We start from the raw sequence: 19,492 nt of genomic DNA, 5'->3' as shown, positions 1-19,492 counted from the left end.
TTTAGTTTCTTTGTTCTGGGAACTAGATGAATAATTTAAACCCCTTATGAAGGCAACTTAGACTTCCTGTCCCTACCAAAAAATGGGTCATCCATTGTGTAAATTTTCTCTCTTCTAATTCTGACCTTATTAAATAAACACTTTGAACTGTCATTACCCTAGGTCTGTTTGAATTGCACTTACCTCAGAGCTGTTTATCAGTTTCTCAATCAGATGTTTTCATTTATCTTACATTTAACACTTTAATTCCTAAAACTAAAAGTTAGACCTCGAATAAACATGAATTATGGAATCAGATATTCACAACAATGAAAACTTGTTCATTTTTTCTCAAAATCAGTATGCTTTTAAAAATCGTTGTAAAGCATTTTGATTTTCTTTTTGATATTAACAACTACTCAGTGTTGGCGCTGCTGAGCCTGCCAGAGCTGCTGGCTAATCATATTGGCCAGCATCTCTCGAGGGCAGGACTTTCTGCCACTGAGGGGTGGAAGTCCCACTCTCACCTCCTTAAGGCCACCCACAGCATGTTATTGCTGCAAGGCGGCCTTGTTTAACGTGGGTTGGCTGGCAATTAACATTTCTTGCAGGGGGGAGTGGGAGGAGGTGAGCAGAACCCTCCCAGCACCCCCATATAAGTCAGCCTTCTGTTTTTCAGCTGAAACATTAAGTTGAGCCCCTATCTGACTGTGCAGGTGAATGTCGAGGGATCTCCTCCTTGGCACTATTTGAAAAACAGGAGTCTTCTCCAATGTCTTGGTCAATATTCATCCAAACAAAGAACAAAGAACAAAGAAAAGTACAGGACAGGAACAGGCCCTTCGGCCCTCCAAGCCTGCGCCGATCATATTGCCTGTCAAACTAAAACATTTTGCACTTCCGGGGTCCGTATCCCTCTATTCCCAACCTATTCATGTATTTGTCAAGCTGCCTCTTAAACATCACTATCGTACCTGCTTCCACCACCTCCTCTGGCAGTGAATTCCAGACACTCACTACCCTCTGCGTAAAAAACTTGCCCCGCACATCTCCTCTATAGTTTTCTCCTCTCACCTTAAATCTATGTCCCCTAGTAACTGACTCTTCCACCCTGGGAAAAAGCTTCTGACTATCTACTCTGTCCATGCCACTCATCATTTTGCAAACTTCTATCAAGTCGCCCCTCAATCTCCGTCGCTCTAGTGAGAACAATCTGAGTTTCTCCAACCTCTCCTCATAGCTAATAACCTCCAGACCAGGCAGCATCCTGGTAAATCTCCTCTGCACCCTCTCCAATGCCTCCATATCCTTCTGGTAATGTGGTGACCAGAATTGCACGCAATATTCCAAGTGTGGCCTAACCAAGGTTCTATACAGCTGCAGCATGACTTCCCAGCTTTTATACTCAATACCCCTGCCGATGAAGGCAAGCATGCCATATGCCTTCTTGACTACCTTATCCACCTGCGTTGCCACTTTCAGTGACCTGTGGACCTATACACCCAGATCCCTCTGCCCGTCGATGCACTTAAGGGTTCTGCCAATTACTGTATAATTCCTGCCTGTATTAGACATTCCAAAATGCATTACCTCGCATTTGTCCGGATTAAACTCCATCTGCCATTTCTCCGCCCAAGTCTCCAACCGATCTATATCCCGTTGTATCCTTTGACAATCCTCTTCACTATCTGCAACTCCTCCAACCTTAGTGTCGTCTGCAAATTTACTAATTAGTCCAGTTACATTTTCCTCCAAATCATTTACTACAAACAGCAAAGGTCCCAGCACTGATCCCTGCGGAACTCCACTAGTCACAGCTCTCCATTCAGAAAAGCACCCTTCCACTGCTACCCTCTGTCTTCTATGACCAAGCCAATTCTGTATCGATCTTGCCAGCTCACCTCTGATCCCGTGCGACTTTACCTTCTGTACCAGTCTGCCATGAGGGACCTTGTTAAAGGCCTTACTGAAATCCATGTAGATAACATCCACTGCCCTTCCATCGTCGATCATCTTTGTCACTTCCTCGAAAAACTTGATCAAGTTAGTGAGACACGACCTCCCCTTCACAAAACCATGCTGCCTCTCACTAATACGCCCATTTGCTTCCAAATGGTAGTAAATCCTGTCACGAAGAATCTTCTCCAATAATTTCCCTACCACTGACGTAAGGCTCACCGGCCTGTAATTTCCTGGATTATCCTTGCTACCCTTCTTAAACAATGGAACAACACTGGCCATTCTCCAGTCCTCTGGGACCTCACCCGTAGCCAGTGAGGATACAAATATTTCTGTCAAGGCCCCAGCAATCTCCTCCCTTGCTTCCCTCAGTACTCTGGGATAGATCCCATCTGGCCCTGGGGACTTATCCACCTTAATATTCTTCAAGACGCCTAACACCTCTTTTTTGATCTCAACATGATCCAGGCTATCTATACACTCTTCCCTAGACAAATCGACCGCTAAGTCCTTCTCTTTGGTGAATACTGATGAGAAGTACTCATTTAGTATCTCTCCCATTTCTTCTGGCTCCACACACAGATTCCCACCTCTGTCCCTGAGTGGACCTACCCTTTCCCTGGCTACCCTCTTGCTTTCTACATATGTATAAAAAGGCCTTGGGATTTTCCTTAATCCTGGTTGCCAATACTTTTCATGACCCCTTTTAGCTCTCCTGACTCCTTGCTTAAGTTTCTTCCTACTTTCTTTATATTCTCCACGGGCTTCACCTGTTCCCAGCCTTCTAGCCCTTACGTATGCTTCCCTTTTCTTTTTGACTAATCTCACAATATCCTTCGTTATCCAAGGTTCCTGAAACTTGCCATGCTTATCCTTCATCCTAGCAGGAACATGCCAGTCCTGAATTCTTATCAACTTATCCCAAAGCAATACCACCAAAAACAGATTTATCAATCATTTTGCTATTTGAGGAACCTTATTGTGCACAAACTAACTGCTTACACAACAGTGATTACTCTGCAAAGGTGCTTTGTTGATTGTGAGGTGATTTGGGCAGCCATGGGACATGAAAGGCAATGTTTAAATGTGAGTTTGTACATCTCCAATGTTATTGACAGGAAAATGGAAAAAGTTACATCTCACTTTGACATCCCCTCTTTCCTGTGCTCATAAACTGTGGTGACAACCTTGGAAATAACATTGTATCTGTCATTTTCTTTTCTGTTCCAGCCACCAGTACGGGCTGAATCTAAAATGGAAGAATCTGAACAGTCCTCTTCTGCTGATCCATCACAGAATCTCTGCTCAGCAAATTCTTTTGATTTTAGTTCCTTCCACCCTTCCTCCTCAGAATGTTGCAAACCATCCGTAGGTACGTAATTTTTACAAAGTATTTGTATAACCGAAATAGGCCATTTAACCCAACAGGTCCAAGTTGGTGTTTATACTCCACACAAACCTCCTCCCACTTTTCTTCATGTAACCCTAGCAGCATATCCTTCTATTCCGTTCTCTCTCAAGTGGTTATCTAGCTTCCCCTGAAATGCATTTATGTTATTCACCTCAATCACTCCCTGTGGTAGCGAACTCCATATTCTGACCACTTTCTGGGTAAAGAAAATTCTCCTGAATTCCCAATTAGATTTATTTGTGACTATATTATATTTTATGGCCCCTAGTACTGGTCTCACCTACATGTGGAAGCATCTTCTCTATGTCAACCTTATCAAACCCTTTCATAATCTAAAAGACCTCTATCAGGTCACTTCTTTGTCTTTGCTTTTCTAGAGTAAAGAACCCCAGCCTGTTCAATCTTTCCTGATAGATATAACCTCTTAATTCTGATATCATCCTAGTAAATCTTTCTTGCACCTTCTCCTGTGCCACTATGCCCTTTTTTATAATATGGAGACCAGAACTGTTCACAGTACTCTAAGTGTGGTCTAAGCAAGGTTTTATGCTGTTCTACTTTTCAATTCTATCCCTTCAGAAAAGAGCCCCAGTACTTTTTTTGCATTGCTACTTTTAGCAATTTATGATTCTGTAAGCCCCTGATGCCTCTGTTCCTCCATCCCATTTGAACACTTATTTTCCAAGGGTTATGTGGCCTCCTTACTCCTCCAACCAAAATGTAATAGGTACCATACTATTTCTTTTTATATTCCTTGATAATTCAATTTCGTAGTTTCTCTTTGACTTTCTAATTGTTCTTTAGACTTATTTCCTAACCTTTTCCTATTCTCTTTCATCATCATCTGCTCTGTTATCTATGCACGTGGTGTATACCTTTTCCTTTAGTTTCACTTTTGCCCTTATTTCTTTATTCATTCTTGGTAACTCATTACTGATTAGTTTGATCTTGCTTTTTAGTGGGATATAATTCTCCTGGATTCTAGTGATCACTGTTGGACAAATGTTTCCCACTGCTGTTCTATTTCGTTGTTTGTTGCTATTTTTTTCCAGTTCACTTTCCCTAATTCCAGCCTCATCCCCTTAAAATCAGCTTTTTCTAATTTTGTACCTTGGTCTGGGTCTTCCTTAAGTCTTTCTCAGTCTTGATATTAAACCTTATTATGTTATGATCACTGTTCCCTGGATGTGCCCCTAGGCTTACTTCTCTTATCTGTTTTGGCTCGTTTGCCATTCTTGCCTCCAGTAGTGCTCCTCTTGTTGGGCCTTTTACATACAGGGTAAGAAAGGAGTCCTGCGTACATAAAAAATCCATTCCCTTGAGCCCTTCTGCTACCTCTTTTTTGTTGTTTGTTCTTGGGATGTGAGGGTCACTGGCAAGGCCAGCATTTATTGTCCACCCCTAATTGCCCTTGAGAAGATGGTACTGAGTTGTCTTCTTGAACTGCTGCAGTCCATGTGGTGTAGGTACACCCACAGTGCTGTTAGGGAGAGAGTTCCAGGATTTTGATCCAGCGACAGTGAAGGAACGGCGATATATTTCCAAGTCAGGATAGTGAGTGGGTTGGAAGGAACTCGCAGATAGTGGTGTACCCATGTGCCTGCTGCCTTCTCCCTCTTAGGTGGTAGAGGTTGCGGGTTTGAAAGGTGCTGTCAAAGGAGCCTTGGCGAGTTGCTGCAGTGCATGTTGTAGATGGTACATACTGCTGTCACTGTGCATCGGTTGTGGAGGGAATGAATGTTTAAGTTGGATGGGGTGACGATCAAGTGGGCTACTTTGCCTTGGATGGTATCAAGCTTCTTGGGTATTGTTAGAGCTGCACTCACCCAGGCAAGTGGAGAGTATTCCATTACACACCTTGTGCCTTGTAGATGGTGGACAGGCTTTGGGGAGATGGGAGGTGGTTTACTCTCTGCAGAATTCCCAGCCTCTGACCTGCTCTTGTAGCCACAGTATTTATATGGCTGGCCCAGTTCAATTTCTGGTCAATGGTAAACCCCAGGATTCCAAATTCTGTGATGGTATTGCCACTATCAAAAGGATATGGTTAGATTCTCTCTTGTTTAAGATAGTCAAGACCCAGCACTTGTGTGGCTTTACTTGCTACTTATCAGCCCAAGCCTGAATCTTGTCCAGCTCTTGCTGCATATGGACATTGACTGCTTCAGTGTTTGAGGAGTTGTGAAAATGGTGCTGAACATTGTGCAATCATCAGCTGATACCCCTACTTTTGACCTTTTGGAGGGAAAGTCATTGATGAAGCAGCTGAAGGTGGTTGGGCCTAGGACACTACCTGAGAAACTCCAGTGATGCCCTGGGGCTGAGATGATTGACCTCCAACAACCACAACCATCTTTCTTTGTTGAGAACTAGTGGAGAATTTTCTCCTCATTCGGTTTGACTTCAATTTCACTCGGGCTCCTTGATGTTACACTCGGTCAAATGCTGCCTTAATGTCAAGGGCAGTCACTCTCACCTCACTCTTAAGTTCAGCTCGTTTGCCCTTGTTTGGACCAAGGCTGTAATGAGGCCAGGAGCAGAGTGGCCCCGGTGGAACTCAAACTCAGCATCGGGAAGCACGTTGTTGCTCAGTCAGTGCCGCTTGATAGCACTGTCAACAACATCATCTAACACTTTGCTGATGATTGAGAGTAGACTGATGGGGTGGTAATTGGCCAGGTTGGATTTGCCCTGCTTTTTATATATAGGACATACCTGGGCAATTTTCCACATTGTCGGGTAGATCCCAATGCTGTAGCTGTACTGGAACAGCTGCAGCTAGTTCTAGAGCACAAGTCTTCAGTACTACTTGCTGGGATGTTGTTAGGGCTCATAGCCTTTGCAGTATCCCATGCCTTCAGCTGTATCTTGACATCACGTGGAGTGAATTAAATTTTCTGAAGACTGGCATCTATGATGGTGGGGACCTTAGAAGGAGACCAAGATGGCTCATCCACTTGGCACTTGTAGCTGAAGATGGTCGCAAATGTTTCAGTCTTGTCTTTTTCACGTGCTAGACTTCGCTATCATTCAGGCTATCAACGCATATTCATTATAAGCCCATTGACTCCCATTTTACACCTCTCCAGGCTCTGGAATGTCAGGCAGTAACCTCTGCCCCCATTTTGTTTCATTTTTCTTTGCAGGCTTTCATTTTACTCTTATTTTACTATTGCTTTTGCATTTGGACAGCATCTGTTCACCATTCTCCCATTTACATCTCCTCTAGACACATCTTTTGTTTCTTTACTTGTCCCATTACCACTCCCTTTGACCTTGCACCATGAACCCTTCTGTCATTTATTCTCTCCTCTCTTCTAACCTGCCACAGACCTTCCCTTTTGTTCTTTTTCCCATCCTCACCCCTTTCACTTGTTTAAAACCTACTATATTTCTAACTTTCCCCAGTCCTGATGAAAAGGTCATCGACCTGAAACATTAACTCTGTTTCTCTCTCCACAGATGCTGCCAGACCTGCTGAGTATACCTAGCATTTTCTGTTTTTATTTCTGTTCTTTATGTAGCCATGTTTCAGTTATTTCTGCTACATCTGATTCCTCACTACGGATTATGGCCTCCAGTTCTTCCAGTTTATTTTGGATTCTGAGTGCATTTCTGTACAGGTAGTTTATTTGCCACAAGTTTTGGATTCCTTAGTAAGCCAAAGTTTCCCATTTAGTGAGTCCTTGATCTCAGCTGTCCAGGTGGAGCAGGGAAAAACCAAGAAAGACTAATCGCTTCTCTGCAGAGCGGGAGGGTGAGGATTCTGTTCCGTCACTCTCATTCCATCTTGATGCTGCCTTGAGAACGCCATTCAAAGAGGCTTCAGGAAGGTTAGCTGTCTGCTCCTTTACCTGATGAGTGATGCATGCAGAACTATCAGTATTGTTAGGATTTTAGGAATAGCCTTTATGATTGGTAAGAGATCATTTGCAATTTCTGAAAAGAAAATCAATAAGCACAGCTCCACACGTTTCAATAACTACTTTAGAATAGATTGAATTTTAAGCCAAAATTGTGATTGCAACCCCAAAGAGGAGGCTAAGAAGGAGGAGAAAAAAGTAAATTAAATCTGAAAGATGATTACCTGTTGTTGTGCTTGGGGAGCAGCCCTGTGCAAAGCCTGTGGAATCTGGCTTGCAGGGCTGAGTGCACTTGATGTTAAACTCCACAGTAGATTTTGTTGAAACGATGCTACAAGCTCCATTAACAGTTATGTAAGCTCTAATGGGCAACATGATGAATTCCATGTGATCTGCAGCACGGCTACTTAGTCACGGAGCATTTGTATAAACCAGTGACTGGGCCGAACAAATGATGCAGAGCTCCTTCACTTAAAGCTAGTGGCCCGATTGGTGAGACTTGTATTTTTCTTGCTGTTTTTGATTTTCCAAACAGAACTTTGTGCATTTATTTCTTTCTGTCACTTGCTGTTGTTCTTGTACAGTTCAGCACTCCTTTGGTGCACAGGTCCCACAGCAGCATTCTTGTTGCCACTATTTAGCCCCTGCAGTTGCAAAAACAGTACTTAGCACACCCATTCCATCAGGCATAACCATGGCTGTCCTGAAATTGGAGATAGAGAAATTCCTGCAGAGGGAAGAAAGGCATCAAGTGCTTGCATTTCAGGTGCCTAACACCATCTGCAGGCAGCCCAGGAATATAATCTAACCTAGTTTCAACTGCATGGGCTGAATTTTATGCTGATCAGGCGGCCGCGTGCCTGACCTGATTGGGCATGAAATCGCGCAAGATGACGTTGGGCGCGCGTCCCGACACCATCCAGCACTTGCGCAATATTTCGGTCGGCTGGCGTGAGCGGATGTCTGAGCTGTACCCGCCATCAATTAAAAGGCCACTTAAGGCCATTAAAAAGACAACTGGCCAAGATTTCACGTAGCCCATGCAACGAGCGCAAAGTCGCATGGGCAAAACGGGCAGGCGGCCAGCCGACAATTTGCAAAAGCTCATCCAAGGGCGGGATAAAAAGGGTCAGCAGCATTGCCAGTGTGAGTAGTGAGGAGTTTGATAGATAGTTTGCTGCTGGTTGTTTATTGGCAGCTTCATCTCTGTCCGGGGCTTCATTGTTAACATTTCCAGGATGCATGTGAGGACTCATTGGTGTCTCCAAGGACCCTGGAGGATTTTGACAGTGTGGACCCTTCCAGGTTTCAGACAGCCTTCTGTTACCCTGGGAATGGGGATTGTGGTCTCCGCTGGAGGCACCTTTTATCAGGAAGAGAGGGCCAGAAGGGAGAGGATGCAAGGTGTCCCTATGCAGCTTCCAGGGGAGCGACCTGTGGGAGGAGAGGCGCTGGCACAAGGGGCACAGGGCCAGCAGGTAGTCCAAAGCAGAAGGGCCCACAGAAGATGCCACTATCCTGCTGCCAGGGTTTACAGGCGGCGATGCAGCTACCTCAATATGTCTGAGGTGCAATGCCGAAGGAAGCCCCATGTCTCGAGGGAGACAGTCACCTCCATTTGCCAGATGATCAGGCCTGAGATCAGCTCCTATTGTGTGGGTGGACACCCCATGCCAGTGGCCCTCGACTTCTATACCTCCAGCTCTTTCCAGGGGTCAGTGGGGGATCTGTTTGGAGTGTCCCAATCAGCTGTACACAGTTGTGTCAAGCTAGTGACAGAAGCCTTGTTCAAGCGGGTCATGACATTTATTCATTTCCATATTGACAAGGCCAGCCAGGCTGAGGGAGCCAGAGGCTTTGCAGCGATTGCTGGGTTCCCCCGTGTCCAGGGTGCTATAGGCTGTACACATGTGGCCATCAAGGCACCAGCGGGTGAGCCCGTTGCCTTCATCAACAGGAAGGGATTCCACTCCATGAACGTGCAGATAGTGTGTGACCACAGGATGCAGGTTCTGCAAGTCTGTGCAAGGTACCCAGGCAGCTCCCATGACGCTTACATACTCAGACACTCCCAGGTGCCGAGGCTTTTCAGTGCTCCAGCCCGACTGGATGGATGGCTGCTGGGTGACAAGGGCTATCCATTGAAGAGGTGGCTCATGATGTCTCTCCGCCACCCAAGAACAGAGGCAGAGCAGCGATATAACAGGAGTCACGGCTCCACAAGGGCAGTGATAGAGAGGACCATGGGTCTTCTGAAGATGCGCTTCCGATGCCTGGGCTGTTCAGGGGGAGCACTACAATACCCCCCAGAGCGGGTATCACTGATAGTGGTTACCTGCTGCACTCTCCACAATCTGGCACTGGCAAGGGGGGACCCACTGGAGGGAGAGGATCTTGAGGCAGCTCCACAGGCCACAGAGGATGAACCCAGTAGTGAGTCAGAAGAGGAGCATGGTGAGGAGAACGCTGAGGGTGTGGAGGCAGACCTCGGTAACCTCCAGGGAGGCAGGGATACCAGGGATGCCTTGATCCAACACTCCTTCAGCTAGGCTGCCAAATAAGTGCTACGACCCCATGCCAGGGCTACCACCTCCATCCCGGATGTCTGAAATGGCCCTGTCATGTGAACCCAAAGAACACTCAGTGTCTGTGCAATAAAGCTTAGAGTCACTCACGTCCAGCATTACACACTGGTGTACCCTGCACCAGAAATAAAAGGTGAAGCATACTCAGACCATCACAACAAAGCAAATGTAATGTTATTGTCACATTCAAATCACATTGAAATGACCATTACTGGAGTTAATGTCCACACCAGCAGACATATAAACCAAACATAACTGAAGAGAAAATTACCCGTGAACTGCCCCTCTTGTGCTCAAGGTGCCTTAAACTTAAGTTTGCGAGTGCTACATCTTGGTGCCCCCCTCTCGCTGGCACCGGCATTGGAGACAGCTGCTGACTGTGTCCTGTTGGCCTTGATGACCTTGGTGGTCGTCCTCTGGCCAGTGGAGCCTGTGCTGGCCCCGCCTGGGAGAGAGCGGCCAGTGCCATGGCTGGCATCTCTCCACTCATCGCAGCCTCATCAGATGCCACGGTCACTGGCAAAGGGGCAGAGGAGCTGCTGCCCTTGTCCGGAGCGCCCTGAGAGGAGCCCACAGAGAGGACAGGCAGCTCGGGTGCCAACGTGAGGTCGCTCTGGACCCCCCTGCTCGCCATTGATGGACGGACACAGAGCTGGGATACTGGGTGCCTCATCCATCTCTCACACTGACACTGACCAGCTGAGGTCAGTGCATGTGTGAGGGCTGCAGGTCCGAGCACATCCCCAGGAACCCCTGATTCTGTTCCTGGAGCTGCCTCTCCATGAGAGTCGCCACTCTCTCAATGGAGGAGGCAGTGTGCTCGGCCATGAGGGTTAATGCAGTTCTCACGCTCCACATGGACTCCTCCACAACAGAGACCATGGCACGCATTCCCTCATAGATCTCCGCTAGAACCTCCCACACATCCCGCTGAACGTCCAGCATCTGACGCCTAATGGACGACCCAGAGGCTCATCATCTGCCTTCGACCCAACATCGTCCTGGTCTCCAGCAGTCCTGGGCACTCTCTGCCTCCACCTGCACCTCAGGCAAGTGTGAAGTGCCCTCACCGCTGTGCACCGATAATGTAGCCAACGATCCAACGCCCACCAAGGTGCTGGTATCCGTGCTGGTGCCTGGTTCAGAGAGCGGGTGTGACACAGGTGCAGATGAAGCCCATCGGTCCTCTGGCGTCAGGAGTGACCCTTTGGGGTCCTGAGGATGAGTGCGTGGTGGCAAATCTAAGGGAGAACAAGGACATGTCATTAGTTAAAGTCATCACACTGTCACTGTGCATGTCAGGCACCCTGTTGAGACAATGGAGATCTGCATCATGGTGCCCTCGTCTTTCAATGATCAATGGGGACTCCAGGTTTGCACGGGGAGTGTGCCGGCTCTCCAGCTCAAGGGCGTCCTGCTCGAACCTGATCAGCAGCAGCAGGTTGGGCGGGCCTCCACCTGTCTGTGACCTCTCCAATTGGTTATGGCTTGTCTTCTCCTGAAAGGACAGAGGAGCATTGATTCATCCACTCTCTACCTGCAGCGCCATTTCAACCTGGCCAACCCCAGCTGAGGAGCACCTTGCAGGGCACATCCGAGTTATGGCCCTCGAGCCGCAAGGCACTCAGTCCAAGCAGCACCCCCTTGGCCAGCTCCCGCACCATTGACAGTTGGCACTCAGACTCTAACACCCCTGAGCTCCATTGGGGAACAGCCAGCCCTTAACACTTCACCACAATGTTCCATGCCAACATGGTACACAGGTCATTGAACCTCTTGCAGCACTACCAGCGCCCTGAGCAGTCTCTGCTGTCGGGGACAAAGGAGCTGAACTCCAGAGGTGAGGTGAGAGTTACTGCCCTTGGCATCAAAGCAGCATTTGACCGAATGTGGTATCAAGGAGCCCTAGCAAAACTGGAGTCAATGGGAATCGGGGAAAACTCTCCACTGGTTGGAGTCATACCTAGCACAAAGGAAGATAGTTGTGGTTGTTGGAGGTCAGTCATCTCAGCTCCAGGACATCACTGCAGGAGTTCCTCAGGGTAGTGTCCTCGGCCCAACCATCTTCAGCTGCTTCATCATTGACCTTCCTTCCATCATAAGGTCAGAGGTGGGGATGCTCGCTGATGATTGCATAATGTTCAGCATCATTTGCGACTCCTCAGATACTGAAGCAGCCCGTGTTCAAATGCAGCAAGACCTGGACAATATCCAGGCTTGGGCTAACAAGTGGCAAGTAACATTCGTGCCACACAAGTGCCAGGCAATGACCATCTCCAACAAGAGAGATTCTAACCATCATCCCTTGATATTCAATGGCATTACCATCACTGAATCCCCCACTGTCAAAGTCCTTGGGGTTACCATTGACCAGAAACTGAACTGGACTAGCCATATAAATACAGTGGCTACAAGAGCAGGTCAGAGACTATGAATCCTGCAGCGAGTAACTCACCTCCTGACTCCCCAAAGCCTGTCCACCATCTACAAAGCACAAGTCAGGAGTGTGATGGAATACACCCCACTTGCCTGGATGAGTGCAGCTCCAGCAATACTCAAGAAGCTTAACACCATCCAGGACAAAGCAGCCCGCTTGATTGGCACCCCTTCCACAGACATTCACTCCCTCCACCACTGACAAACAGTAGCAACAGTGTGTACCATCCACAAGATGCACTGAAGAAACTCACCAAGCCTCCTTAGGCAGCACCTTCCAAACCCATGACCTCTACCATCTAGAAGCACAAGGGCAGCAGATAGATGGGAACATCACCACCTGGAAGTTCCCTTCCAAGTCACTCACCATCCTGACTTGGAAATATATCGCCGTTCCTTCACTGTCGCTGGGTCAAAATCCTGGAACTCCCTCCCTAACAGCACTGTGGATGTACCTACACCACATGGACTGCAGTGGTTCAAGAAGGCAGCTCACCACCACCTTCTCAGGGGCAGTTAGGATGGGCAATAAATGCTGGCCTAGCCAGTGATGCCCACATTGCATGAATGAATCATACAAAAGAAGCTCATCTCAGGGTCCAATGCATCACCAAAGTTGCGAATGGCTTGGCTCAGATTCAGACAGTTGCCAGGGATGAAAACTGTGGTCAAGGAATGGAGTTTGTGGTGTGGACCAAAAACCATGGCTGTAGACAACAAATTTAACTCTTCTACTTTGTTGTATTAGATCTTTCATCATTAATTGTTACCAACCATGATTTTATATCACAAAAGTATGGTTATTTTTGGAGTAGTTGGAAGATAAAGGCGAGTGCAACATTTTCTTTGTTTCTGTGAGGTTACTTAACGTCCTAATAAGGTGCCATGTCTTTGAACTGTTGCCATGAATTTGACATGTTTTGCAACCATGTAAATATGGTAGAAACACTCCATACTGAAGTGGGCTGTTAACTGTATTTCATACAGATATATCAGGGCTGTTGCAATAGATTATCAAGGATTATGATCTATTGTCTTTTACCCTCTGATCTGCACAGGTGTGTCAGCGTTATCAGAAGCAGATTTCTCCAACATCTTTGGGTTGTTTCATGACTTTGGAAGTTCCAAGCAGCTTGAAGATTTCCCCATGCTGCCTCATTTGGCTGACCTAGTCAGTTACAGCATACAGAAAGTCGTTAGCTTTGCAAAGGCCATCCCTGGATTCAGGTACGTTATTTAATATAAGGGGTTCCACGTGATCATTAATACAGTAAAATTTACCTGTGACTGCCAAATCTGAAGTCAAGGGACCAAGGAGAGCCATCTGTAACCAATGTTTAGTTAAGAATGTCTGGTGTTGCTTGCCTGGTTGGGCCAGGCAAGAATGCTATGCCATTATGCTAAGGAAACCTATAACAAAGTAACAAAGCATTATATTCTCACTATCCTTTCTAAAATCCATTATTGGACCAGTTTATCGACACAAGTCCCAAGTTTTGTGGCAAATCCAAGCCACAGAATATGAACGTAAGCAGAAAAGAAATGGCACATACCTGCATTCAGTATTTTATATTTCCACTACAGGTATAAGAACTCCTTCAGTAGAACTGGATGGCCTCATTTTGCATGCTTGGCTGAGAGTCCAGACTCATAAAATGATTATCTCAGCAGGGGGTTCTGTTTTGACAACTGGAGAGAACTGTCAACTTTGTTTGATTGAAATCTTTAAGTGGTTATAATAAGTTGTTCATTCTGTGGTCACTTTTGTCAATGTCTCAATGTTTATTTGCACAGGATTAAGAGGTGTGTGAAGTGTTTGAAGCCTCTGTTATTAACACTTTTATAAAATTGTAGGAACAGGAGTTTTTTTCAAAAGAAGATTTGTGAATTGGTGTCTTTTTCCTGAGCTGTTCCATACATGCCATTGGTATTATATGGCTGATAGGTTCTGTACATAGCTTATACTGGATGAATGGGCATAGTTTAAACAGGGTGAATGGGAATGCAAGGGTCATGAGTTGGTATGGAGAGTATAAGGGACCATGGGAGTGGGCGGGTGGGGCACGAGTTGGCATGGAGGTTGCATGGGGACTGAGTGAGGGCTAGAGTGCCTAACAGCCTTTAATACAACTGGGACGAAGTCCCCAAAAACCTAGGCATGTCTTACAACCACCCCACCTCGGCAATCAGCTGCCCCTGTGGCTGCTTACGCTCTGCTTCCAGGGTAGGTGGGCCCAACTCTTTCCCGCACCCGCCCTATCCAGAGCAAAGATCAGAACATTCAGGGGCCTTTCCACCAAGACGGTTTCAGTGAGTTTGGAAATTTCGAGCTGCCCACCTCAATAGCGAAAATCCAACCCACTGAATTATGGTAATGGTTTTCTACATAACAAACACCACCACAATTGTCATCTTGCTGAATTATTTCAAAAGCTTTGTTGTGTCTCAGCCGTGGCTCAGTTGATAGTACACTCACCTCTGAATCACCAGGTTCTGGGTTTAAGTCCCACTTGAGCACCAAAATCAAGGCTGACACTCCAATGCAGTACTGATCGAGCATTGCGCTGTCAGACGTGCAATCTTTCGAATGAGACATAAACCCAGGTCCCATCTGCCTGTTCGGGCAGATGTAAAAGACCTTATGGCACTATATTGAAGAAGAGCAAGGGAGTTCTCTCTGGTATCCTGGGCAATATTTATCCCTCAATCAACATCACAAAAAACAGATTATCTGGTCATTATCACATTGTTCTTTATGGGAGTTTGCTGTGCCTAAATGTGCTGCCACATTTCCTGCAATACAACAGTGACTACAATTCAAAAAGTACTTCATTGGCTTGCACTTTGAGGCGTTCGGTGGTCACAAAAAGCGCTAAATAAATGCAAGCCTTTCTTTTTCTTTCTTTGAATATAATGAGCTGCCAGGGAATTGTCAGGTGAGAATTGATGAGCATGTTGGATCAACAAACGCTTTTCACATTTCTTTTATTAAATATTAGTTAAGCTGAGTTAGTTTAGCATTCCTGCCTTTGAGTCAGAAGATTGATGGGCCTAAGCCCCACTCAAGACTTGAATATGTAACTTAGTCTGATCCTTCATTGCAGTACTCAGGGAGTGCTGTTTGCTGTTTGCCACTCCTCCAAGTTTGCTATCATACGCAAATTTTGCAATTTTACTCTGTATTCCAGTATCCAAGTCATATATTTCAGAAAGAGCAGTGGTCCTAGCACTGAACCCCATGACACTATTGAAAAAGAGAACAGGAGTTCTCCAATATGCCCCAGTCAACATGCTTCCCAAAACCAGCACCATCCAAAGCAGATTTATTGGTCATTCGTCTCATTTTCTATTTTTGTGACTTACCTGTGAGTAAATTGGCTGCCGCCCCTGCCTACTTCATTGATAGTGAAGCACTTTGGAAAGTCAAAAAGTGCTGACGAACTGCAATTTATTTATTTCTTCCATCTCTGGAACTTGGTTCAACTCCAGCCTTAATCAGTGAGGTGAAGCTCTCCTCTCTACTGATTACCTTGCACTCTGGAATTATCGTGGGTCTTTTTGCTATTAATGGCCTCTATTCCATTTCCTATCTTCCCTCATCTCTAATGTCTACAGTTGATTTCTTTTGTCTTCAAAATCTTCCTTCCATTGCACCTTGAACCCTGTAGTTTCTCACCAGCTCTCCAGCTCTCATCCTCTCCATGATATCCAGCTCCTGCCCGCCTTGACTCCTTACCAGTCCAACCCTTAATCATTCAGTTACCTCTGCTTGAATGCATGATTACTGGCACTCTTTCTAAATGCATTGATGCCCTTTTCAAAATTGCTTTTATAACCCCTCTTTAAAAAGTCCACCCTTTCCAACTACTACCCTAACCTCTTCGTCTTTAAGGTATTCAAATATTGTAAGCTAGCTCTGTGCTCACCTGTCCTATCACTGCCAGTTACAATTCTTGCAGTCTAGTTTCAGTTCCACACCCACAGTACCAAGACCACTCTGGACAGGGTCACCAATGACATCCTCTGTGACAATAAACTCAGTGCATTATTCCTTCTTGTTTTTACCCAACTCCTCCACAGCCTTCAACATGTTTGACCACTCCACCCTCTTTTGCCCACTCTCCTCTGTACTCAATCCTATCTCTGCAGCCTTCTGCAGCCCTAATTTCCATCAGATCTACCACTCTTCGCACTCTTATCTACTGTGCATTTCCAGTCTCTTTACAATACCATTGGTACCTGAGCATCTGACAACATCACTTTCAAAAGTCTCCTTAAAGTCTATCAATTAAAACAAGTCATAGGTCACCTCTCCTAACTCATGCTTGGTGTCCATTCTTCTTGCCTTTTGAGATGTGTATTTGAATGTTATGCTGCATTAAAGGCGCTATGAGGTGTAAGTTGCTGTTGTATGAGCCTAACATGGAATAAGTGTGGCCTGTCTCAACTCAGTTTCCACTGGGTGCTGGTCAGTATGCATGCAATTTAGCAATAACAGATCCCCAGAGTGACTAATGTAAAAAAAGATCACCTCTTTGCAGTAAAGTGTACGATTCTGATGTTGATAAGGTACTGCAAAGTAGAGGCGACTGACTATATTTGAACTGACATTGAAATGAGAAGGATCTGTTGATGATTCCACCACCTCAATGAGCAAAACAATTCCTCACTCCTTTTTAAAAAAAACGCCAACATTGGACATATATGTTAATAGATCACAATCTATTCACTGGACGCAATCACATTTTGCAAATGATCATTACTTGCTCAATTGTTTAGAATTATACTTGGCACACAGCACCAAATGAGCGCAAGAATCAGCTGCTATTTGCTGCATAAGTGATGATTGCAAGGAAGCTAACTTAAAATCCACATTTTTCCTGAATTTGCAAAAGCTGACTGCAAAATTCCCAACTTCTAACTTTGCTTTACTGCCACTATAAGCTATAATGACAGTGAAAGAGCAGTCAAAAAAAAAAGATAATTTGTGTCATGTCCACCTCAAGCTCTCCTTTTCCCTTCTCTTGCATCATTTAAATGGTTTTATAAGCACTAATTGGGCTCTTGTATAACTGTAAAACTGAGCAAATAGTTTTTTTTTCAATTTACTTCCTCTCCTAAGGGCAGTGAATTTTGCTGGGGTTCAGTACTGCTGCCACTGGTAGCCCTTCAGCTCCTCACTGAATTGAACATTGTTCATGCGTGATCCTAGACAGCAAGTAATACAAAATTAATTGACTGTGGCAACATCATGGCCAAGCCTGATTGTGTTCCCCCCCCGCTATTCCCACACGCTTTCCAGCAATAGGACTCAGATTGATTTTTCTCCTCTGTAGTCCACGGCCACTGAGGCTAATTATACCACCCCCAACTGCTGCCCCAGCTGAAATGAGCTAACTCAACACAAGAGCTCACATGGGGCCTTGCTGGTCTGTATGGCTCTGTGCCACACCACAAGTTCATTTCAACTTTAAATATGCATTAAGCTTGTTATTTTTGTATATATGTTTCTGGTTAGCAAATCATTGTTGCAGAATGAAAAGAGCTGAGAAAAGAGGTGCTGGTGTTGTGGTAATGCTGAACAGTAAGTAACCCACACAATTGGGTGAAATTTCAGGTTTGAATGCCACCCCTCCACTTCCCAAGCTCTACTATTCCAGCTCTGGGCTGCACCACTTAGAGACCACACCATTTCTCTGAAAGGGGTGCAGGGGTCGGGGTGGGGGAGACAGAAAATTAAATAGAAACTATCCAAACAAGAAGGACACTGACAAAAGAAACAGAATGACCACCTGCCTTAAGTGACAGAGATGTGGGACCTAATGATGGAGAAACGCACTGGGGATGTATGCCCATCACTGGATAAATTTCAATAAAAATTAACTTACAACAGCAGTGCTGATGCGGAAATATTTACTAAGGAGAAAACTTCTTCAATCTGCAGGGAGTTGTCTGCGGATGACCAAATTTCCCTTCTGAAATCAAGTGCAATTGAAATCATTATGCTACGATCAAACCAGTCCTTCACATTGGAGGATATGTCCTGGAACTGTGGAAATGATGAATTCAAATATAACCTAAGTGACGTCACCAAAGGTAAGCAGTTAAAGGCAACAAAACCATATTCATGCTGCATCCTCCGCATAAAGTGCAATCTAGCTTTAAAGATTCTGGGGAAACCCCATGCTGAGAACTCGCAATGACATTGTCGATGCACAGTGGCACCCATGGGCTCCCCCCATGTTGGGTAAAGACTGAGGACTTGCGCCTTTGTGCTAGTTCACTTCTCCCTAGCTAAGCGTTATGCGCAACTGGCATTTAGCCTTTCATTGTCAGAATTTTAATACAAAATTACCAGTCTTTTACAGAAGTAGGTTAAATTAATCAAACAGAATATCAACTGTTTTCTGTTAATTTGATCTGGCCTGTCTTGTTTTTTTCTGTTCCTAAGAAGAGTCATATTGGACTCGAAATGTTAACTCTGTTTCTCTCCCTGCAGATTCTGCCAGTCCTGCTGAGTATTTCCAGCACTTCGTTTTTATTTCAGATTTCCAGCATCCGCAGTATTTTGCTTTTGTTTTTCCTGTCGCTTTTCCAGATTTCCCAGGAGCCAGTTGGCACTAGGTTACAAAGCTTCAGACAATTACTTGTCCTTATCAGTACAGATGTTATGAATCCTGATTCCCAGCATTAATGGCTGCTGGCTGTGAAAGTCTTCGACCACAAACCTCCTACACTTGCACTAATGGCAGAATCTTTTCTGTGGCTCCACCTGGTGGCACCAGGCCCCCACTTGGATCCTCCAGTCTGAGTGAGACTGGGGACAAGTCCTTAGGCATGCTTCTGGGTGTTACTCTAAGTGGACAACCACCTCCCCCACACCCCCTCCGCCCTCAGCCCACCCCCCCCCCCTCCCCCAATTCCGTGAATTGAATCTTACTTATACTTAATATTGGCATAGCCATTTCTTATCATGTACAATGCAAAGGGATGGAAACCTGACATAATTGGTTTACAGAATCACAGAATTGTTACAGCATAGAAGGAGGCCATTAGGCTCATCGTGTTTGTGCCAGCTCTCAGAAGGAGCAATTCACCAAGTGCCATTCCCTGCCTTCTTTCCATAACCCTGCACATTCTTCCTTTTCAGATAGTAATCCAATTCCCTCTTGAACGCTTCAATTGAACCTGCCTCCACCACACTCAGGCAGTCCATTATTACAGATCCCAATCACTTGCTGTGTGAAAAAGTTTCTCCT

General features: G+C 45.6%; 1 protein-coding gene across 1 annotated transcript in view; it reads left to right on the top strand.

Annotated features, from left to right (window-relative positions):
- Window positions 1-19,492, top strand: part of LOC144672655 (vitamin D3 receptor-like) — a 243,667-nt gene that overhangs the window by 202,230 nt on the left and 21,945 nt on the right. The window contains exons 11-13 of the mRNA XM_078534531.1: window positions 3,169-3,310; window positions 13,292-13,460; window positions 18,178-18,329. Coding sequence (XP_078390657.1) covers window positions 3,169-3,310; window positions 13,292-13,460; window positions 18,178-18,329 — 463 coding nt within the window. The remainder of the gene's footprint in view (window positions 1-3,168; window positions 3,311-13,291; window positions 13,461-18,177; window positions 18,330-19,492) is intronic.

Source organism: Cetorhinus maximus, chromosome X, assembly GCF_964194155.1.
Source record: "Cetorhinus maximus chromosome X, sCetMax3.hap1.1, whole genome shotgun sequence".
NCBI lineage: Eukaryota > Metazoa > Chordata > Chondrichthyes > Lamniformes > Cetorhinidae > Cetorhinus > Cetorhinus maximus.
The sequence above is the reverse complement of the archived record's forward strand: the minus strand, read 5'-3'. Positions and strand labels throughout refer to the sequence as shown.